The following is a 23,066-nucleotide window of genomic DNA, read 5'->3' as shown; positions in this document are numbered from 1 at the left end:
TCATTTAGGCATTCCCCAATCAATGGGCATCTACTTTGTTTCCAATCCAAAAGTGCTGCTGTAAATATTTGGTGGTATATGGAGACTTGGGTCTTATCAATGGGCTCTTTGGACCTAGTAGTAGAATCTCTGGGTCAGAAGGATATAGACATTTTAGTTATTTTATTTGTATAATTCCAAATTGCTTTCCAAAATGGTTGTACCAATTCACAGCTCTACCAACAATGCACCAGTGTGTCTATACTCCCACAACACCTCCCATACTGACTATTCCCATATTTTGTCATCTTTGCCAATCTGCAGGGTACATAAGGTGAAAGAAACCTAGGTGTTGGGTGATAACAGTACATAAGAGTTGGAGTCAAGAAGGCCTAAATTCAAATCCTGTCTCAGACACTTACTAGCTGTAAGAGGACAAATCACTTAAACTCCAGTTTCCTCATTTGTAAAATGGGGATAATAATAGCACATACATCATTGGGTTGTTGTGAGGATCAAATGAAGTAATGTAAAGATTTGCAAACCTTGCAAGAGGGTTTTATAAGTACTAGCTCTTATTATTTTTTTTGCATTTGTTTGACTTGAAGCATTCTTTCATATGATTATTGATAGTTTACATTTCTTCTTTTGATACTATTTATTCATATCCTTTGACCACTTATCTCCCTGGTCTCTGGACAAAGGGAGTGGATGTTAAAGGAGAATGAGAGGATGACAGGGAAAACATGGACCCTCACACAAGACAAGCTACTCTCCCTACCCCACCCGCCAGCCTCAGTTTCCTCATCTGTAAAATTAGCAGATGGTTATATAGCCTATATCAAATTGCTTACCATCTCAGGGAGGCAGAAGGTGAAGGAAAGAGAGAAAATTTGGAACTCAAAAAAAATTTAAATGAATGTTTAAAAGTATCTTTACGGGGGAGAAGTAGGTGGTGCAGTGGATAGAGCACTGGCCCCGCATTCAGGGGGACCTGAGTTCAAATCCAGCCTCAGACACATAACACTTACTAGCTATGTGACCCTCAGCAAGTCACTTAACTTCCATTGCCCCCTCCCCCAAAAAAAGTATCTTTACATGTAACTGGGGAAAAATAAAATAAAAATTAGCAGATGGTCGCTAGGCTCCCTCAGAGATTTGACATCCTATGAGTCAATGATCTCTCTTATCTCATTCCTTCTCTTCTAAAATCTACCCTCTGCCAACCCCCCTACTCTCTCCTATAGACTGTCATCCTAATTCTGAGATCCCAGACCTCTCCTATCTCCATCCCCCAAGTCTTTGTTATCATTATTATCAATAATATTAGTAATTTTTTTGTATTTAAGTTTCAAGTGAATAAAAAATTTACCAAAAAAAAAAAAAGGAGGTTCTGGAAAGGGGAGCTGGAGGTAGGGTGCAGAGCCTTGGGCCATCACTGCTCCCCTTTGATGACAGAGGGTGAGTACTGGCAGCCCTGCTGGGTACTGGGTACTCCTGACAGCCCAGGCTCTGCCCTTCCCTCCCTAGGCTATCAACCGAGCCATGCAGAAGCCACAAGAAGAATACAGCATTGGAGTCCTGGATATCTACGGCTTTGAGATATTCCAGGTACCAGACAACATGGTAGATAGGTAGAGTCAAGCTTGGGCCTCAGTGTCCCTTTTTCCCTATTCTGGTCCCATCCCTGCCTTGTAGTCATACCACCCTATTAGGAATGGGGGGTGAGGTAGGGAGAGATGGGCTGAAAGCAAGGAATGATGATGGCTTCAGTGCCCCCTTCCTGCCCCCAGAGAAATGGCTTTGAGCAGTTCTGCATCAACTTCGTGAATGAGAAACTACAGCAGATTTTCATCGAGCTAACACTGAAGGCTGAACAGGTGAGTGCCCAGATACCAGCAAGAGGCGAAAAGACAGAGGAGGAGACAAGGGTCATTCTGTTCCTATATCAATTGACATTTTCCAAAGTGGTAGCATTCCCAGAATGGAGCCTTCTGGGGGTCAGATCTCAAGAGATGAAATCTGATTGGAACAAAAGTTGTTAACATCCTTACACTTTGGTTCGAAGGCAGCAAGGGTATGTAAGAAGAGCTCTGAGGTCAGGCAGGCATTTTTAAAGCACCTACTTTGTGCCAGGCACTGTGCCAAAAACTGAGGATACTAAGAAAGGCAGAAGACAGTACCTGCTCTCGAGGAGCTCACTGTCTAATGGGGGAGACACCGGCCAAACAACTATGTATGAACAAGCCAGAGACACGATGAATCAGAGAGAATCAACAGAAGAAAGACATTGGAATTAAGGGCAATGGGGAAAAGCTTCCTGCAGAAGGTGGGATTTTAACTAGGACTCGGAGGAAGCCAGAGAAGCCGGGAGTAAAGGTGAGGAAGGCAAGGACACAAGACATGGGGACCAGCCCAGTGAAAATGCCCAAAGTCAAGAGATCGATTAGTCTTGTTAGTACAAGTTATGAATAGCAAGGAGGCCGATGAGGGGGTGGGGAGTGCAACTAGGGGACAGCTTGGTGGTGCAGTGGATAGAATTCAGAAGAAGACCCATCTTTCTGAGTTCAAATCTGGTCTCAGACACTTACTAGCTGTGTGACCCTGGGCAAGTCACTTCACCCTGTTTACCTCAGTTTCCTCGTCTGTAAAATGAGCTGGAGAATGAAACGGCAAACAGCTCCAGTATCTTTGCCAAGAAAACCTCAAATGGGGTCATGAAGAGTCAGACGTGACTGAACAACAACAAAGGGTGGGGGGAAGATGGTAAGGTGCAAGAAAATTAGAAAAGTGTGAGGAGGCAGCAGGTTGTGAAGGTCTTTAAGAGCCAAATAGAGGATTTTATAGCTGATCCTGGAGGTAATGGGAAGTCACTAGGATTTACTGAGGGGAGGAGCTAGTGTGGGCAGAGGTACACTTTAGACAGATCACAACCCATATAAGTAAATACAAAATTGGTGGGGAGCACTCACAGTTGGGAGGCGGGGTTCTGTAAAGGCCTTGGGTAGGGGGTGGCTCTTGAGCTGGGCTTGGAAAGAAGCTAGGATTTCCTAGAGGCAAAGGTGAGGAAGGTGACGTTCCAGGCACAGAGATAACTTGTGTGAAGGGCAGGTATTGAGCCTGGGGATAAGTATCGCGTATGGACGACAGGAAGCAGCCAGGTTTGACTGGAACACAGAGCTCTGCCAGGAGAGTAATGTTGCGGGGCATAGTTTCTGCTCAGTATACTCTCCAAGGGATTTCAAAGCCCTTTCAGGCTTGACCTGGCCCTCCAGCCCTGACTATGCACAGAGACATCCAGGCCCCCATTCAGCTTTGACTTTCCTTGGGTAAAATATAGATAGAGCATTTATTAAGTGCTTACTGTGTGTGCCAGGCACTATTCTTAGCCCTGGTGAAACAAATACAAGCAGGTGAGGCAATCCCTACCCTCAAGAAGCTTACATTATAATGGGGAGCGGGGAGAGACTATACATAAAGAAGCCCTGGGAAAGACGGGGGAAGTACTTGCAATGGATGGTGGCTGGGAAGTGAGGTAGAGGGAGACCTGGATCTGGGCAGGATAAGATGAAAGTTCCCCTATCAGAGACCCGGGTGCTCCCTGGGATGGAGGAAAGGAGACAGGGGTTAGAGTAGGTCAAAGGAACCCTGGGCTCCTTGCCTAGAACGCAGGAGTGTCTCTCTGGCCATTGTCTCCCTTCAGCTCCCCGCTATTTACCCACTACTCATTGTCTCATTCTGCCCCTCCCCAGGAGGAGTATGTTCAGGAAGGCATCAAATGGAGCCCCATCCAGTACTTCAACAACAAGATTGTATGTGACCTCATCGAGAACAAACTGGTGAGCCCAGGATCTGGGTGATGTGAATGGGGAGCAGGGCATGATGGACAAGGGCCTATGAGAAAGGGCTGGGTTGGAGGAGGGGAATTTCTTCCCAGATAGTACCATGGATGTCCACCACCAGGAAGGGGGAGCTTGGAGTATGGATTGTTCCTAACTCCATTGTGACTCCCAGCCAAGCAGTCTTGGTCAAAGACAAAGCCACCAATGATCATAGCCTGTGATCACAAGAGCAGTCAGTGGTCACAAGGGAGGTCAGTGGTCAGTGTTGGAATAGATGAAGACCTAATACAATCTGACTTAATGAAGATCTAAAGGTCCCTGGTTTAGATCCCAGGATTTGGGCAGGAGTCAGGACAGGGAGTGTGGTATGGTGGGGAGAATGCTGGATTTGGAGTGGAAGTGGGTTCAGATCCCAATTCTGCCACTGTCTGTGTGACCCAGGACAAACCACTCTCTCTGGGACTCAGTTCCCTTTCCCAAAAATGAGGGCTTCAGACTAGATGACCTATAAGGATCCTTCCAGTTCTAAATAGCCCACCAGCCCCTGGTCCTTGGGATGACCATGCCAAGGGATGCCCATGGGATGGGGAGGGAATTTTGGGCACCATGCTCAGGTCTGAGCCTTTTCTCTGGCCCCAGAATCCTCCAGGCATCATGAGTGTACTGGATGACGTATGTGCCACAATGCACGCCACGGGCGATGGGGCTGACCAGACCCTGCTGCAGAAGCTACAGGGGGCTGTGGGCTGCCATGAGCACTTTAACAGCTGGAACTCGGGCTTTGTCATCCACCACTATGCGGGCAAGGTACAGTCTAGCCCCCACCCTCATCATCCCTGAGATTCCCCAGCTTCTACCAGTCAAACTATCCCACATACCTGAGTTACCCCACCTCCACCCCTCCCCATTTCCAATATAAAGTAAGCCCTTTAGAATAGAGATATTTCCCAGTGCCTAGCACAGTGCTTTGTACTTAGGGATAGGCACTCAACCTGTGAATTTCTTGATCTAAGGGAACTCTGGATTCAGAAATTCCCTTTACTAAATCAGGGCAGCCCCTGCTCTGCTTAATACATATTGATTGGTTGATTGATTGATTGATTGACAGTTGCCCAGAGCACTGAGAGACCTGCTCGGGGGCCCCACAGCCAGCACGTATAAGAGTTGGACCTTGCAGATAGGTGGTGCAGTAGATAGAGGTCTGGCCTTGCAGTCAGGAGGACCTGAGTTCAAATCTGACCTGAGACACCTGATACTCACTAGCTGTGTGAAACTGGGCAAGTCACTTAACCCCTTTGCCTCACCAAAACAAACAAACAAACCAAAAAATATGTAGTTGTTCTAAAAAAAATAAAGTTGGGCCTTGAAAGCAAGTCTTTTTCTCTCACCATCATTACTACACTAAGGACGGGGATGTGATGTCACTGACAGAGAGGAGTCCCAGAGAAGTGCTTCTCTCAATAAGGATTGTCACCTTCTCTGCCTTAGACAATCACTCCCAGTGCTGAAAAGTTTGGCGGCTTGCTTGCCTAGAGCCCCATTGCCAGTACTCGTGAGACGTAGGACTCGTACTCAGTTCTTCTTGACTCCAAGGCCAGGTCTCTAGTTACTGTATTGATACCGCCTCCTCCTTCTAAGTAAACGCTTAATAAATATTCAGTAAATCAAATTCATTTGGATTGGATCATACCCTTCATCCCACTGCCCCTGCCCAACCACCACCTGTATTAGGGCATACCATCCCCAGCAGGGTATAGCAGGAAGAACAGTTGGATTTGGGGTCAGAGAGGACCCCAATCTAAGCCCCAGATAGGGGAACTGACTTGCCTCGTGTCACACAGCTATGTGTGAGCTATCTGGACCTCAGTTTGCTCATCTGTAAAATGGGCAGACCTGTCACCAATGACCTCTGAAGGCCATCATGAGGAAAGTATACTCTATGGTTCTACGTAAGCGTGTTCTATTATTTTGAGAGAGGCAGGCTGGTGTGCCTGACAGTTGGACTCAGAGTCAGAAGGCCAGGCTGACACTTACTGGCTATGGTAACCCTGGCTTAATACTTCCTTTGTCTAGTCTAGTCTGGGTCTCAACTTCCTCTTTTGTAAAATAAGGGAAATAGGAATTACCCCATCACTTTTCTCACAGGGCAGTGAGGGAACTACTTTGTAAACCATAGAGGGCTAGAGAGATGGGGGATAAAGAGCTTCCTGGCCTAGGGACACCATGTGCTCTCCAAGCTTTGTTTCCCTGCCCCAGCCCTGGGGTCACATCAAGGTGACCCCTAGGCCCCCAGAGACTTATCTCTTCACTGGAAACTCCTCATGTTCTGGGAATACAGAGGCCTCAGAGCCTCTCCTGCTGCCTTCCTCCTTCCCTAAGATTCCAGCCACCCCTAATCCCCAACTTCACCTGTGCCAGGGATCCCCAGGGCTCCCCTCCTTGCTCAGGGCCTCCCCCTACCTCTTCCTTGCTCAGGTCTCTTATGATGTCAGTGGTTTCTGTGAACGAAACCGAGATGTGCTCTTCTCAGACCTCATCGAGCTCATGCAGAGCAGCGAACAGTGAGTGGAAGCTGTGGGGACCAGGAGATGAGGCAGCCTGAGGACCTAGGGTGCAGGCAGAGAGCTGGGACAGGGTGAAGACTGAGGCTGGGACAGGGTGGCAGGCAAGGGCAAGGGGCTGGGAAAAGGTTGAGGCCTTGGGAGTAGAGGGGAGGGCAACAGGGACAGGCTGAAAGACAGGTGGGATGGGGGAGAGTCGGGAAGGGACAGGGAGCTAGGGAAAGGCTGTCTGGCCCTTTCCTACGTCATAGAAACTCAAAATTCGAATAAGGCTTAGAAATCATCTCATTCAACTCACACGCTTACCAGAGGAGAAAACCTAAGCCCGGGGCAGGTAGAGGATTTACCCCAGGTTCCACAAATGAGTCAGGGAGCAAAAGGGCCAGGCAGAGTTGGGAGGGAATCGTGTTGCACACTGCCCCAAGCCCACTTGAGTGCATCCCCCACAGTGCTTTCATTCAGATGCTCTTCCCTGAGAGGCTGGACTCAGAGAAGAAGGGCCGGCCCAGCACTGCAGGCTCCAAGATCAAGGTAAGAGCCCAGGGCTCCCCCTCTCTCATCCAGGCCCCTGTCAGTGTCTCTCCCCCGACCCAATGTCTCCATCTTCTTTCCATAAATCCAGCTTTCTCTCCTCATGTTGGCCATGATCTCCCACCAGCTGTGGCTGGAGTTTCTCATCCTGACCAAAGCAGCCAGCTCCCAATTGTCCCAGATAATGGTAGCAGCAGTACCTCACATTCAATGATAATGATGATAGCAATAGCAACATTCATAAAATCCTTCAATGTTTGTAAAGCTCGGGTTCATCACTAGCATTATCTCCTTCTAACTTACACCAGATGGCCCTGAGATCTCTTCCAATCCAAGATTCCGTCATCCCTATGCTGGTTCCATGGGCCAACTGAGATGCCCAAGTATCCCCAGGTGTTTCTACTCCTGGTTTTGTAACATTGTCAACACTACCCCAGACATTTCTGCCTAGGATGATTTCATCCCTGGCCTAATTTGGCGGCCTGGAACTTAATATCCTCCTTAGCTTGACTGTCCTCTGCCCTGGTATGCCTCCAGCTTCCCTAAATTTTCACTTAAGGTTAGCCAAACCCAGACATGAACAGGGGTTAACACCATGGCAGAAAGGGACCAAGCGAAGGTTCATCTTCTCTGTAGCCAGAGCTAATGCCCAGAAGGCAATGTATTTGCTCTTCTCCATTACTGAACCTCAAGCTGCCCCCTTCATAATCTCCACAGGGGTATGTCCCCTTCCCTGGGTGACCTTAGAGTGGGGACTTCATCCCCACCTCATCTGGTGGGCTTCTGTCCTTGTCTGTACTGGGACAGTGAGCCCTCTGTACTTGTCAGTCTATGAGATAAGGCCAGGGCTGAGCACTGGTATTCAGTGGGAACTTGCCTCCTATGTCCCTGGGAGGGGCCTTCTGCATATAGAAGACATGGAGGGTATTTCCTTCCTCACACCTCCACTTTGTCTGTCTGTCTTTCCCATGCACTGTGTCTCTCTGCCACGTCTCTGTCTCTTCCCCATGTCAAGTCAAGAACCATTTATTAAGCGTTTACTCTATGCTAGGCACTGTGCTAAATGCTAAGGCTATAGATACAAGCAGAAGGAAAGACAGTCCCTGCCCTCAGGAAGCTTAGATTCTAATGGAGGAAAACAATACACCATGCCTTGTCTCTTTCCCTCTCTCCTTTCTGGGGCTGTATCAGCATGAGATACGGGTGCCCATGGAGGGAAGGTATGAAGTAGGCCCTGGGTGCAGTCTCTCACCTCCATCTCTGTCCTTTCAGAGGCAGGCCAATGACCTGGTGGACACTTTGAAGAAGTGTACACCCCACTACATCCGATGCATTAAGCCCAATGAGACCAAGAGGCCCCATGACTGGGAAGAAAGCAGGTGAGTGGCCCACCATACCAGCTGCCCTTGCCAGAATTACCCTCATCTTCACTGACCTCTTGACCCTCAATTACCTCTGGTACACCGACCTCCTCACCCCCTTAACTCCCTGCCTCAGTGATCAGGCTCCTTACACTGATCTCCTACCCCTCACTGATCCCCTGACCATTTCCCTATGGCCATGCTTTCCCCAAGCTGAGCCACGTCGAGCTATTCTATATACTGACTTCTCCTGACTCTTGATGGACACCAGGGTGAAGCATCAGGTGGAGTATCTGGGTCTGAAAGAAAACATCCGTGTCCGTCGTGCTGGTTTTGCATACCGCCGTGTTTTCTCAAAGTTCCTGCAGAGGTGAGGGGCTGTCCCTAACCCCCATTCCTAGTGTTTAGCCCACAGTGATGTCTTCACAAATGTTTTTCATTCATTTATCCATTATATGGTGCTGTGGATGTCCCATACCCTCCAGCCCATTTTCCACTATGCCCTGCCTCCCAGTACAAGGACTGGCATGCTTCAGATGGAACGGGGGTGGGGGTGGGGGTGGGGAATAGGGTAAGACTGGGGCTCACCAGGCCAGAAGAAGAAGCTGCTCCTCAAGCCCAGTGCCCAACCCAGCCCTCATACTCACACCACCAGGTATGCCATCCTGACTCCAGAGACGTGGCCACGGTGGCACAGTGATGAACGTCAGGGGGTGCAGCACCTGCTCCGATCTGTCAATATGGACCCTGACCAGTACCAAATGGGACGCTCCAAGGTCTTCATCAAGAACCCAGAGTCGGTAAGTATGGGCATACTGTAAGTGTGTCTCAGCCCTTGGCCCAACACCTGGACCATAATGTGCCCTCAATGAATGTTCGTTGGCTCATATGAGTGATTGTTGTGTGCATGGGACCTGTAGGTATGTGTGAACTGTGTGATATGTGTGATCCATGTCAGTCAGCCAATCAAGAAACACTTATGAAGGGCCTACAATGTGCCAGGAACTGTGAGGGATACAAAAAGAGGCAAAGGGCAGTCTCTACCCTGAGAGGAGCTCACAATCCAATGAATATGTGAGCACTTGTAACCCATGTGCAGTCACATACATGAGCAATCCACACAGTTCATATTTGTAATCATACATGACTGTGTGTGTCTCCATGCATATACACAGAGCTTGGGTAATCTTTGTGATCCATGTATAACCCATGTGTGTGGCTTAAATGTGATGGTATTAATAAACACCTTGTTCAGTCATTTCTGAATCTTTGTGACCCCATTTGGGGTTTTCTTGGGAAAGATACTGGAGAGGTTTGCCATTTCCTTCTTCAGCTCATTTTATAGATGAGGAAACCAAGACAATTAGGGTTAAGTGACTTGGCCAGAGTCACACAGCTAATAAGTGTCTGAGGCTGGATTTGAAATCATCTAGCTGCCCAGGATCTCCTATTTACTAAACAGGAGCTTTAACCAACTAAGCCACAGACACCTTAAAGATTTGCAAAGTGCTTTTATATATTGTCTCATTTGATCATGTGGGAGATGAAGTAAGGAGTACAGCAGGCTTGGGAAGGGGGAGGAATGGGGATGGTTCAAAGCAGGAAGTAAGGATCCCAGTTTAGATCTCCTGCCTGCTGGGGAGAGGCAGCCTCGGGCCCCTCCTGGGTGGGTGAGAAGGTCTGGGTTGGGGCTGCTGCTGGCCCATCTCCCTGAGGCCCTTGCCCTCTTTCTCCCCAAGCTCTTTTTGCTGGAAGAAATGCGAGAACGCAAGTTTGATGGCTTTGCCCGTACCATCCAGAAAGCCTGGAGGCGCCATGTGGCCGTGAGAAGATATGAGCAGATGCGGGAGGAAGGTGAGCCGTGGGAGAAGTGGGGACAGACATGGATAGGCTCACTGGATGGGGGAATTGAGGGCCCTGAGCCCTGTGGGCCCCGAGCCATAAGATCTTGCGTCCTGGGCCCCCCACAGCCTCCAACATCCTGTTAAACAAGAAAGAAAGGAGAAGGAACAGCATCAACAGAAACTTTGTGGGCGACTACCTGGGGCTGGAGTCTAGGCCCGAGCTTCGCCAGTTCCTGACCAAGCGTGAGCGTGTAGACTTTGCAGACTCCATCACCAAGTATGACCGGCGCTTCAAGGTGAGGATGGCCCTGCTCAAGCCCTGGGCCAGACCAGGGAAGGGAACCCCTGGATCAATCCAGGCCTTCCACCCCCAAAACACAAGTGCTTACCACCAGATCCAGGTGGACTCATTGTGTCCTGGCCCCTGACACCCCCTCACCCCCAAACAGAGCCAGCTAGAGGCCTCTACTCAACTCCCAACGTCCCTCTAGACTCAGGAATCCCACTTGTAACCCGCCCCATTCCTTCTAGTTCCCCTGCTTAGATTCCCCCAACACGGAAGGCCCAAGCTCGAATTCCAGACCATTTATAGCCTCTGTGGCTTTGGGGGAGTCACTTGATCTCAGTGGGACTCAGTTTCCTTTTCTATAAGATGAGGGTATTTGACTCAATAACCTCTAAAGCTCCTTTAAGTTCTAGATTTATGAGCATATGACCCCCTTCTAACCCCCTCTCCCCCCAGGCCCAGAGGTCCCCATAAGAATAAGAAGAACTCATATTTATGCAGGATTTTTTAAAAGAATTACAAGGCACCTTTCCTCCACAGCAACCCTAAGAGGCAGAGACTAAGTATGAATATCCCTGTTTTATAGATAAGATTACTGAGATTGAGGGAGATTAACTATTCGTCCATGACCATCCTCTTAGTAGATGTCAGAGGTAGGATTTGAACCCAGATCTCCTTAGGTCTCTTTCTACTAAATTGCCTCCATTCAGTTCTCAGGCAGTCCCTAGCACCTCTCTAACCCCTCGCAGTCCCCATCCCCACACCTAATAAAATGCCTGTTCTTCCCCACAGCCCATCAAGCGGGATCTAATTTTGACTCCAAAGTATATATACGTGATTGGACGGGAGAAGGTAAAGAAGGGTCCAGAGAAGGGCCAGATTCAAGAGGTTCTGAAGAAGAAAATAGAAATCCAGGCCCTCCGGGGGGTCTCCCTCAGGTGAGCTCAGCTGTTCAGAGACCCATCCATCTATTTGCCTACATCTCTTACCTACCCTTTTCTTACTGCTTGGGGCCTTTCTGCAGCCCAGGGATCAGTACTTCAGCAAGGAGAAGACTGGCTAGGCCTAGATGGCACAATGGATAGAGCACTGGGCCTGGTGTCAGGCACTGATTAGTTGAATGATCTTGTGTAAGTCACTTTAGTCACTGTCTGCCTCAGTTTCCTCAGCTGTAAAATGGAGGTAGTAATAGCATCCACCTCACATGATTGTTGTGAAGATCAGATGAGATATTTGTAAAGTACTTAGCATGTAGTTACATGCTATATAAATATTTATTCTCTTCCTTCCCACCCATTAATCCATGATTAATGAGATTAATTCAATCCCCACTCCTGACCCAGTCACTGTCTATTTTGTATTGACCTATCTATGGATATATTGTCTCTCCTGATAGAATGTGAGCTCTTTGAGGGCAGGAAATGTTTCACTTTTGTCTATATCCTTGGCACCTAGTCTAATGCCTGGGCTTACAGTAGGCACTTAATAAATGTTGATTGATGATTAATTGATTCCCTGGCCTGGGAAATATTCACTCAGGCCCCTCTCAAGTTTATAATACAGCACAGGCTCAAGAGTAATAATAATAATAATAATAATAATAATAAATATAATAATAATAAATGCTGCCTCTGATAGTGGAGACAGCCTCCTCACTGAGGTCTTCAAGCAAAATGGATCCACCATTTGTCAGGTCTTTTGCAGAGAGGATTATTGGTAAAGTCTGGGTTGGACTAAAATGGCTTCTGCTGCCAAAATAATAGTAATAATAATAATTACAATAACAATAGCTCCCACTGAAGGTTTACACAAAGCTTTCCACCCAGATAGGGAGGCAGCAGACGTATTAGTAGCGTCATTCTACCCAAGGCAAAAAGAAGTCTCTGAGAAGGTCACACGGCTGGGACGTGTTGGAATGGGATTCAAACCTGGGGGTCCTGAATCAGTCCAGCTCTGCTTGGACCATTCCACGCCGAAGCAAATTTCCAGTTGCAGCCACTGGGAAGACAGGAGTCCTTTCTGCATGTGTCCCGGCTGAATGCCTCCCTGTGACCTTCCCATAGCCCTCACTCCCTTGTCTTTGTGTCTCCTTCCAGCACCAGGCAGGATGACTTCTTCATCCTCCACGAAGTCGGGGCAGACAGCTTCCTGGAGAGTGTTTTCAAAACAGAGCTCGTCAGTCTCCTGTGCAGACGTTTCCAAGAGCTCACTCACAATGCCATGAGCCTGACCTTCAATGACACGTAGGGAGGGGCGGGGTGGGGGGGGCAGTTGGAGCTGGCTCTGGGACCCACGCTGTACCGCTAAAGATAACCCTGTCCAATCTCCTTTACCAGTTAGGGTCTGGTGTAACGCGTAGGGCACCAGGTTTGGAGTTGGGAGGACCCAGGTTCAAATCTGCCCCAGACACTTACTACCTTGAGTAAATCACTTAAGCTCTTTGTGCCTCAGTTTCCTCATCTACAAAATGGCAGTGGGGGTTCCTTCTTCTAGCACTAAATCTATGTCCCTTCTTCTAGCACTAAATCTATGAAAACAGTAATGTATCTCCCTTTATCACTTTATCTGAGCCCTACAATATTTTATAAGCCATCATTACCCATCCCTGAATTAACAATGAGGACAGTAATTTCCAAGAAAAATTACCTTTACAAGATCATTCTGTGTCTACCACCTCACCTGTGAGGCAGCTAAATGGTATAATGGATAAAGCGCTGGACCTGGAATCAGGAAGACCTGAGTTCAAATCTAGCCTCAGAGACTTGTCACCTACCTGTGTGACCCTGGGCAAATAACTTAATGTCTGTTTGTCTCAGTTTCTTCAACTGTAAATTGGGGATAATAATAGCACCAACTTCCCAATATTGTTGTGAGGATCAAATGAGAGAATACTTGTGAAGTGCTAAGCACAGTGCATGGCACATAGTAGGCACTTAACAAATGCTTATTCTCTCCCCCCTTCCCTTCTCTACCTCTTGGGTCTCTGAAGGTGGCAAGGAACCCAGCCTAGGGGATGGGAAGAGTGGAGGAGGATGGGGGAGGTAAAACAAATAGGGCCAGGGGTCATGCAGGTCTCTCTCCCTGACTCCCTCATCCCTCCACAGACTACAGTTCCGGGTGAAGAAGGAAGGCTGGGGCGGAGGAGGATCCCGGACCATCACCTTCTCCCGAGGTCCAGGAGAGGTGGCCACGCTCAAAGCCAGTGGCAAGACTCTGATGGTCAGCATCAGTGATGGACTTCCTAAGAACTCCAGTGAGTATCTGGGGAAGCTAGGGCAGGGTGGGCCAAGCAGAGCATAGAGGCAGAGGGACACAGAGGGCAGGGCATGTGGAGGGTCTGGGAGAAGAGGGAGAGGGCCAGGAGGGGACACCGCAATGAGGATAAGTGTCCTCAGGGTCTCAGCTGCTGCCTCCTCACAAGGAAGTCGGGGTTAGGCGATAGAGCATCCTGGGTCACTTTGTTTGAGTGTGCCCCTTTCCCTTGCAGAGCCAACAAAGAAAGGACCTCTACAGGGCCAGAGGAGGAGGCCAGCACCAGTCCGAGCAGCCCCAGCTCCCTCCAGAGGTGAGGACCCTGTGGCTTTCCTGTCCGATCCTTGGCAGGGCATCATCCAAACTACATCAGCCTCAGCTCCCTCCCTGCTAGGCATCCCCCTCTCTGGCTTCACCCCAGCTTTCCCCCAGAATCTATCCTGCTGCTGCTTCCCCAACTCTTCCACCTCTCCCCTCACTCGGTACTCAGAGACAAATAGAATCTCACAATAGGACTGGACCTTAGACAACACTGAGTGCAGCCTCATTATGCTACAAATGGGGAAATGGAGACTCAAGGAGAATTAGTGATCCATGGTCATACAGAGAGTTGGTTGCAGATCTGAAATCTGAACCCAAATCCCATGGTCTGGCCAAGATACTGCAAGTCTAGTGCTTTCATTTTACAGATGAGAAAACAGAGACCCAAAGAGGGTGACTATGTAACCCTAGTGATACCTACCTGAGGTGAGCTAGTAAATGGCAGAGCCAGAACTTGAACCTAGGCCCCCAGATTCCAAAGTGGTGCTTTTTGCACCATATTAGGCCTCCTTCTCTCACACAAATAAATACTTTCTTCTAATTTTGACTTTGTAGACAAATCCATGTGAGATGAAAATAATAATAATAATAATAATAATAACAGTTCCCATTTCCATTGCATTCAAAGGCTTCCAGAATGCTTCCCTCACAACAGCCTCGTGAGCTAGGCAGTACAAATATTATCACCCCTATTTTCTAGATGGGGAAACTGAGGATTGCAGATGTTAAATGATTTGTCCAAGATCATTCAGCTAGTGTTAGATGAAGCCAGGGTTTGAGCCCTCTTCTTTACTACACCAATAATAATAACTGGTCAGCATGGCCTAGTAGAGAGAGGGCTGGCCTCAGAATCAGGAAGACCTGGGCCTCTGCTCAATATAGCTATGAAACACCCCTGAGCAAGTAACCTAACTTCTCCATGAAATAGGCAACTTTCTAAGACCATACAGTGCAGGTAATGTGCCTGAGTTTCTTATACCAATGAAATCATAGATTTGGACTGAAAAACAAAACAACCAACTATCTCCTATTTCTAGAGCAGCTGAAGGTTTACAAAGGAAAATTTGACCAATTTTTCTTTCCAACATACCTATAACCTCGTCTAGGGGTGGGGAACCTTTGGCCTTGAGGCCACATGTGGCCCTCTAGGTCCTCAAGTGCTGCCCTTCATTTCACCTGAAGTTTGGATTCAGTCAAAAGGCCACACTTGAGGACCTAGAGGGCCACATGGAGGCTGCAGCTTCCCCCCTCCTGATAGGCAGTGTGAATATTTTTAATACCCTTACTTTACAGATGAGGGAATGCAGACCTAGAGAGCTCAGGTGACTTGCCACAGCTAGTGCCTAAAGCAATTAGCACATACTAACACCAACAAGTAGAGGGCCCTGAAAAAGTTTCCTTGGAAGAGCTGGCCCCTAAGCTGAGCCTCTGAGGAAGGCAGTGAGATGGCCCAAGGAGATAGAGGCCATCTTCTGGGAGCACCTTTTTCTCCCCTACTCCATACTTCCAAATCTTTCAGCATCACTTTCATTCTCTCCTCTGCTGATGATAGAAATAATAATAATTCACTTTCAACTCAACATGTATTGAGTACCTACTGTGTGTAGAGCCTGATTAGAAAAAATGACACTGTCTTTGCCTTCAAATATCTTACACTCTAATTTTATCTTATTTTTGGACCAGACCTAAAATTTTAGTAGAATTAGGAATTCCCAGTGAAGAAATTCCCTCTAGCAATGCAGATCCATGCCCAATTTAGACTTTTAGAAAGTTGCTTGGGGTATTGAGATGTTAAGTGACTTACCCAGGGTCACATAGTTAGTATGTGACAGAGATGGGATCCAAAACCAGGTCTTCATGACTCCAAGCATGATCCCATGTTGGTTTGCTACTCTACATGTGCTCACTATGAGTTGAAGGTCATGATCAAATATTTACACAGTTAAATATAATTATGATGAGGTCTAGAGGTTTACGGGTGCTGAAACTCCAAAATCACAACACATGGGTCCTACCTGAAGGAATTCAACCCAATCCTCCTTTCAGCCAAAGACAAGGTTTATTAAAGATCTGCCATATTGGCCATACTCTTAAGGAATCTGAGCACCTATGAGCTATTGGCTAGATTTTAAGAATCTGAGCACCTCAATGGAGACATGATGGATCTTATATACAGAAAGACAGTGGGAGAGATCTAGCAGCGGCCAAGTAGTCTGCAGGGACTGTGAGGTAATAGAACACCAGGGACCAGGGACCAAGGACATGGACCATGTGGCCAAGGGAGAATGGAGCCACTAGGATTAATGGTAGGAAGTGGCATGGGGCCATAGGGAGGTAAGACAATGGAAGGCTAGGCTACGTTAAGGGTAACAGAGAACTGGGAGATTGTGCATAGCCATGATGAAAGGATAACTCTAGAGATTTGGCCATGTGGGAAAGTCCAGGGTTTTTCCTTTTTGGGGTCCAGATCCCATCCTCATCAATACCAGGACATTCCCAATGCCAGAATTTGTTGTTCTTGATCACATATATTTGTTACAAGGGCTTTGTTTTTTTTTCCTTTTTCAATTTGGAGGGAGGTGAGAGAGAAGATGGATTTCTGTTATTGAAAAAAAATTTAATGTTTAAAGTTTAATAACAGAGAGGCAATGATCAGGCAAAGGGGAGATCCTGGGAGTCAGTCATTCAGTCATCAAGCATTTATTAAGCACTTTCTATGACAAAGGAACATTTGTTTTTTTAAAATAATATTTTATTGGGGCAGCTAGGTGGTACAGTGGATAGACCACCAGCCCTGAAGTCAGGAGGACCCGAGTTCAAATCCATTCTCAGACCAGACACTTGACACTAGCTGTGTGACCTGGAGCAAGTCACTTAACCTCAATTGTCATCCCCCCCAAAATATATATACATATATATATATATATATATATATATTCCCCAATTACATGTAACGACAATTTTAACATTCATTTTTTTAATTTGTTTTTGTTTTTGGTGAGGCAATAGGGGTTAAGTGACTTGCCCAGGGTCACATAGCTAGTAAGTGTCAAGTGTCTGAGGCTAGATTTGAACTCAGGTTCCCCTGACTTCAAGGCTAGAGCTCTATCCACTGCACCACCTAGCTACCCCAATATTCATTTTTTTTAAAAACGTTGAGTTCCAAATTTTTTCCCTCTGTCCACGTCCTCCCTCCCTAAGATGATAAGCAATTCGATTTATACTATAAATGTGCAATCATGTAAAACATATTTCCATATTGGTCATGTTGTAAAAGAAGAAACAGACCAAAAGAAAAAAAATTTTTAAAGTGAAAAATAGTATGCTTCAATCTACATTCAGTCTCTATCAGTTCTTTCTCTGGACATGAATAGCATTTTTCATCATGAGGCCACAAAGGAACATTTGTGAAGAGAGAATGTGTTTGTAACTAGAGGTCTTAGAGAAGTTGTGGTCCCCAAGAATACATAAGGATTTCAACCACAGGAGTTGAGAGAGGAACATGTTTCATTCAGGGTTGGGAGATGGCCTGTGGGAAGGCAGGATGAGATTGGGGAATAGTGAGCATCACTGTTTGGCTAGTGTGCTACATAAATTGAAGTAAAATGAGATCAGGCCCCTTAATTAGGTTGAAGCCAGATTGCATGGATAGAAATATAAGCCTTCTGAGGGCAGAGAGCACTTGTCACATTTGGGTTTTTTTTTAATCCTCAGCACCTGGCACCTTGCCAAGCACACAGTAGGTGTTGAATAAATGCTTGTTGATTAATTGATTATAAAGCCCTTGAATGCTAGGTTGTTTGTAGCTTATTAATTCGATGCAATTCATCAAGTACTTGTTACCCTCAAAGGATAGTAAAGGTTATATGCTAGACCATTCTGTTATCTATGCTAGAAGCAACAAGGAGCTGGTGAGGGTCTTGGAGCAAAGGGGGGATATGAACAGACTTGTTATCTTAGAAAGGTCATTTTGGCTGTTGGGTGAAAGAAGAGCAGAAGCTGGAAGCCAGTTAGGAGATCCTTACAATAATCCAGATGTGAAGCAATGGGAGCTTGGACTAGGAGTAGGGTCTGTGTGAGTGGAATGGAAGAGACAAGAATTAGCGATATTTCATTCTTTTCCCACAGTCCCATATCCTCGGAGTCCATTTATCTGTATGATTAATTTTTTTTATTCATTTATTTATTTTTTAAATGTTTTTTTAAAAATTTTAATTATTTAATTAAATTTTTAAAATATTTTTAAAAACTGAGACATTTTACTTTTTGTCCCATGCAATTTTCATTTATGATTTCTTGAAATACAGCTCTGAAAAAAAAAACAACAAACTTTTAAAAGGCCCATTGTGATTCAAATGGAGCTACTAGACTAAGCCTTTAGACCCAAATCATTCTGGCTTCCCTTAAATGGCCCACAATAGGTCCCAGCCCAAGCCTCTCCTGCCCATTGTTTGGGTTTTGATGGCTCAGAGTTGAGCATAATTGCTTTCTGTTCTGGCCAAGAACTCTAAGGGTCTTCCCCTCCCAAATGATTCTTTTGTGATGGCACACTAGGCCATCTTTTGTCTCAATTCTTACCTAGCCCTTAATCATTGAATAGACTTTACTTTAGACTGAGAGCTGGGAAAGACCTTAATTCAGCAAGGCCAAGGTCACCCACTGCATCCCGGGCCATCGCCAGTTGTCGTCTTAACTTTTGTCTTGCTACTGGACTTGGATGACTCTGGAGGAGAAACACTTAAATCCAATTCACTCAGAAGTCAAGGCATCACCCTCATGATGTCATTGGTCCTCTTCCAGAATGAAGGACGAACAACAACATGACTCATCTTCTAACTCTGTCCCGAGTTTTCTGTCCTGTTATCCAATTCTTTGGAAGCTGTCTCACATTCCCATGGTACTGAACATCCCTAGAATTTGTTTTGTGGTTTATAGTTCTGTTGATCATATCCAAGGACCCTATGTTTTCCCACATTCCCATTTCTAAACCCTGCCCCTAGCACCTTCTCTTTTTGCAGGGCCAACTCAGAATAGGGCACCCTACATGGGCCGTGGTAGCCCCTTGCCCCTGGAGCAGATGTCGATGGGGCGTGGCCCAAGGACACAGCGGGGACCTCCAGCTGCAGCACTGGGGAGTAGTGGGAGTAGCCGACGGCCTCACAAACGACCGCCCTCTGAGCACAACATGGAGTTCCTCAATGTGCCTGATCAGGGGATGGCTGGGTAGGTTCCAAGGTCACTCCCAAAGAGTGATATTTAAAAACATTTAAACATACCCCCCACCCTATGTCTAAGAACTTCTAGGGGTGGAAACTGGAAGGGATCAGAGGGACAGGGTGACCCCAGGCAACTCCTCCAGAGAAACATCCCCTTGCTGATTCTCTCATGGTCCCATGGGTTTGATCTATCTTTTTGGTGGGATGAGGTGCCACTATCCACAGGAGTCCCTCCCCTATCTTGCTGCCTCCCATAAGCAGCCTGGCATTTATGCCCCCACAGGATGCAGCGAAAGCGAAGCATTGGGCAGCGGCCTGTGCCAGGTGTGGGAAGACCCAAGCCTCAGCCCCGAATTCCAGGTCCCCGTTGCCGTGCCCTTTATCAGTATGTGGGCCAGGATGTGGATGAGTTGAGCTTCAATGTCAACGAGGTCATAGAGATCCTGCTGGAGGGTATGTAGGCACTGGTGGGGACTGGTGGGGCTCTAGGTGGGCATCCATCCATTTATTGGCTCCCATCCCATCAGATCTGTGAAGAGGACTCTTGTTTCCATGATGCTGTTTCTCAGGGGATAGACTCACAGATTGGTAGTAATAGCCCTCAGGAATTTTAGAGCTGGGAAGAGCATTAGAGACCATCTACTTCTGCTCAGTGGTCCAGTGGATGAAGCCTTGGCCTGGAGTTAGGAAGACCTGTGTTCAATTCTAACTTCAGATACTTACTAGCTGTGTGCCCCTGGGGCAGATGCTAGTGGATTTGGGATCACATTTGGTATTGTCAACAGGGTAATTAGCATTCAAATAGCACTCTAAGGTTTGCAAAGCACTTTATAATGCGATTCTCATTACATCCTCACCACTAATCTGGGAGGTAGGTGTTGTTATTATCTTCATTTTACAGTCGGGGAAACGAGGCAAACAGAGGTTAAAACTGTCTCTCTGAGTTTCCTCAACTGCACCCACTTCACAGGGTTGTTTTAGGGATCAAGTGATATACTATTTGTAACACACTTACCACCTTTTCTGGCATATAGTGAGTGCTTAATAAAATGTTCCCTTCCTACCTACTTTAACCCTCTCATTTTACAGACAAGGAAACTGAGGCAAAGAGAGGGAAAGACACTTGACTAGAGTCACACAGCTTACCAAAGGATGAGTCAGAAAAGACACATGCACACAAATATTCATGAGGCATATGTCAAAGGGCTGGACTAAAGACTGGGCTAGGAGCTCACTCTGACCTTTGTCTCTTTTTCTCCTTTGCAGATCCATCAGGCTGGTGGAAAGGCCGCCTGCATGGCCAGGAGGGCCTTTTCCCTGGAAACTACGTGGAAAAGATCTAGGACCCCAGGAAATCTGGGAGTCAGAGTAATGGAATTCTTTCCAGCCCTTTGCATCTGCCCCATCTCTGCTCCAAACTTCTAGGGGAGCTGAGACCCCCATCTTGTCTCATCCCATCCCAAGTACCTCTCAGAAGTCTGGTAGCTATGGGGGCAGCTCAAGGCCCTTGGCTTTTTCCATGAGGAGCTGGGTCCCTACCCCAGAAAACCCCTCCCCCCCTATTGATTCCTGCCCTCTTCCCCAGCTCTCCCCAGGAGGAGCCAAGTACCTCTCCTTCCTACGGGAGGAGAAGGAGCATGGCAGGCAGGATAGCGCTTTTCCTGACCAGACCCTTATAGGCTGAGACTTGGGGGTTGGGGGAGAAAAAAGAGAGATCGAGGACAAAGGACTGGAGAGCCACTGCCTGGGCCTAAAGCTGCCAAAGGAAAGACTCAGAGACAATGCCTCTACTAACAGACAGAACATGGTTTGGTGTCTTCCTTCACAGGTGATACAGCAGGTAGCCTGAAGTCAGGAAGACCTGAGTTCAAAGCCTGCCTCAGATACTTCCTAGCTGTGTGACCCTGGACAAGTCATTTAACCTCTGTTTGCCTCAGTTTCCTCATCTGTAAAATGGGGATAATAACAATACCTACCTCCCAGACTGGTTGTGAGGATCTAATGAGAATCGAATTATAAAGTGCTTTGCAAACCTTAAAGTGCTATTTGAATTCTAATTATCCTGATGACAATGCCAAATGTGATCCCAAGTCCCAGACTACACACACTCCAGGCCATGGCAAAGGCCTTTGAGATCATCAAGACCTAACTTCTCATGCTACAGATGGGGAAATTGAGAACCAAAGAGAGGAAGGGACTTACCCAAGGTCATCTAGCACATCAGTGGCAGAGCCAGGATTTGAACTTGTTTCTCTTCCCATCCTACAGCTCAGGAAGATACTGCCTTTATTTATCTCCTTAGGGAAGTTCCTTCACTTTTTTGAGGACTTGCTCCCATTTGGAAGGCATTGGACTCAGTGACCTATAAGATCCCTTCCAACTTTAAATCCTATGACCTTAAGAATGTCTATAGACCCTGAATTTCTATAGACCATTCAGATTTACAAAGCATTTTCCTTAAAAGTTGGTAGCATAATAATAGTAGTCCGTGGGGGCCCCTTCATCTTAGAACTCTCATTTAGTTACACCAGGTTCGAGGTATTTTGGAGATCAGGATCCTTGGTAAACCTTTGTTCCCGAGCCCCCACCAGCACATATTACTTTCTACCAGTCTGCCAGATAACACAGTTAATAATAAAAGCATTAAATAGTAAATAAAGTGATAAGACATTATCCTCTCCCACCATGAAATCACTCTCTCACAAATACATATATATACATAAGACTCAGCAAAAAGAGTGGGTTTTCACAGGAATTATATGTGGAGCATTCACACATGGGGAATATATGAACACATTGGGGAACACAGGGCACCCAAATAAAGGAAGGGAAGGAGGATATAGCAAGTGCTTGACTGTGTGCAAAGCACTGGGCTAAATATGTGGGATTCAAATAGAAAAATAAGATATTCCCTGATGTCAGGCTCACATTTTAATAATGGAGATGACACATATGGAAGATTTTAGCTATAAATCAGATGGAAAAGTCCCATGATCCTCAGCCTGCAGCAGCAAAGCAGATGTTGATGCATCTTTAATGTCATTTCCACTTATAAAAATATCAGTTCCTGATGTTGAGCCATGTGACAGTGCCAAGGACTCTGGTGGCAAGAACTTTCTCTCCCGGGTCTTCTGTGGCTGTGACTCTACCCCCTGCCAGAGCAGTTACCAGGCTATATCTCCACAAAAGGGTTACACACACACTCAGGGAATGCTGGATCAAGGAACATCTTCCCGAAGGGAAATTCTTGCCTTTGACTCTCCAAAACCACCACAGTTTCCTACTGGTGAGATCACACTGCTCCCTGGTGGACAGCACCCCTCCAAGCTCTGCTCCAGGCTGTTCTTTGCCAGGTGCTAATCTCTGCTTAGTTGTCCTTTCAGTCACCTTGGTTTTTTCCATTGGAAATAGTGTGATTAATAAAGGTCTCTTAGGCAGAGAAGATGCAGGATGCAGCTTTATTCAAGCAATAATTGCTGTGAAACTTTCATCCGGCTTCTCAGTCAATGGAGATGAAATTGTGGTCAACAGGGCTACACAATTAGGTAAAGAGGCCTAGGTTGCAACACTTTGAACTCCTCTGTTAACTGCTTCTCTCCCAAATTCCCCTCACTTCTCTCCATTATCTTTTTTTAAATAATATTTTATTCCCACTCCCCAGTTACATGTAAAACAATTTTAAACATTTTTTTAGAAGTTTTGAGTTCCAAATTTTAACCCTCCCTCTCTCCCCTCCCCCCTCCCTGAGGCAGTAAGGAATCTGATATGTTATACATGTGTGATCATGTAAAACAGTTCCATATTAGTAATTTTGTGCAAGAAGACCCAAACAGGAAGGAAGGAAGGAAGGAAAAAAGAACGAATGAAAGAAAG

General features: G+C 46.6%; 1 protein-coding gene across 2 annotated transcripts in view; it reads left to right on the top strand.

Moving 5' to 3' along the window:
* MYO1F (myosin IF) overlaps window positions 1–21,113 on the top strand; it is a 45,260-nt gene extending 24,147 nt beyond the window's left edge. For both annotated transcript variants that reach the window (XM_027844173.1, XM_027844174.1), the window contains 18 exons: window positions 1,510–1,590; window positions 1,773–1,859; window positions 3,732–3,818; window positions 4,461–4,628; window positions 6,297–6,382; window positions 6,832–6,913; window positions 8,186–8,292; window positions 8,546–8,644; window positions 8,930–9,074; window positions 10,014–10,128; window positions 10,245–10,414; window positions 11,197–11,342; window positions 12,501–12,647; window positions 13,509–13,657; window positions 13,892–13,969; window positions 18,996–19,200; window positions 19,477–19,646; window positions 20,460–21,113. In XM_027844173.1, coding sequence (XP_027699974.1) covers window positions 1,510–1,590; window positions 1,773–1,859; window positions 3,732–3,818; window positions 4,461–4,628; window positions 6,297–6,382; window positions 6,832–6,913; window positions 8,186–8,292; window positions 8,546–8,644; window positions 8,930–9,074; window positions 10,014–10,128; window positions 10,245–10,414; window positions 11,197–11,342; window positions 12,501–12,647; window positions 13,509–13,657; window positions 13,892–13,969; window positions 18,996–19,200; window positions 19,477–19,646; window positions 20,460–20,536 — 2,199 coding nt within the window. In that variant the 3' untranslated portion in view covers window positions 20,537–21,113. The remainder of the gene's footprint in view (window positions 1–1,509; window positions 1,591–1,772; window positions 1,860–3,731; window positions 3,819–4,460; window positions 4,629–6,296; window positions 6,383–6,831; window positions 6,914–8,185; window positions 8,293–8,545; window positions 8,645–8,929; window positions 9,075–10,013; window positions 10,129–10,244; window positions 10,415–11,196; window positions 11,343–12,500; window positions 12,648–13,508; window positions 13,658–13,891; window positions 13,970–18,995; window positions 19,201–19,476; window positions 19,647–20,459) is intronic.
* The last annotated feature ends 1,953 nt before the right edge of the window (window positions 21,114–23,066 follow it).

The sequence above is a fragment of the Vombatus ursinus genome, unplaced genomic scaffold (assembly GCF_900497805.2).
Source record: "Vombatus ursinus unplaced genomic scaffold, bare-nosed wombat genome assembly UNPS02014935.1, whole genome shotgun sequence".
Classification (NCBI taxonomy): Eukaryota; Metazoa; Chordata; class Mammalia; order Diprotodontia; family Vombatidae; genus Vombatus; species Vombatus ursinus.
Note: the sequence above shows the minus strand (reverse complement) of the source record. Positions and strands in the feature narration are given on the sequence as shown.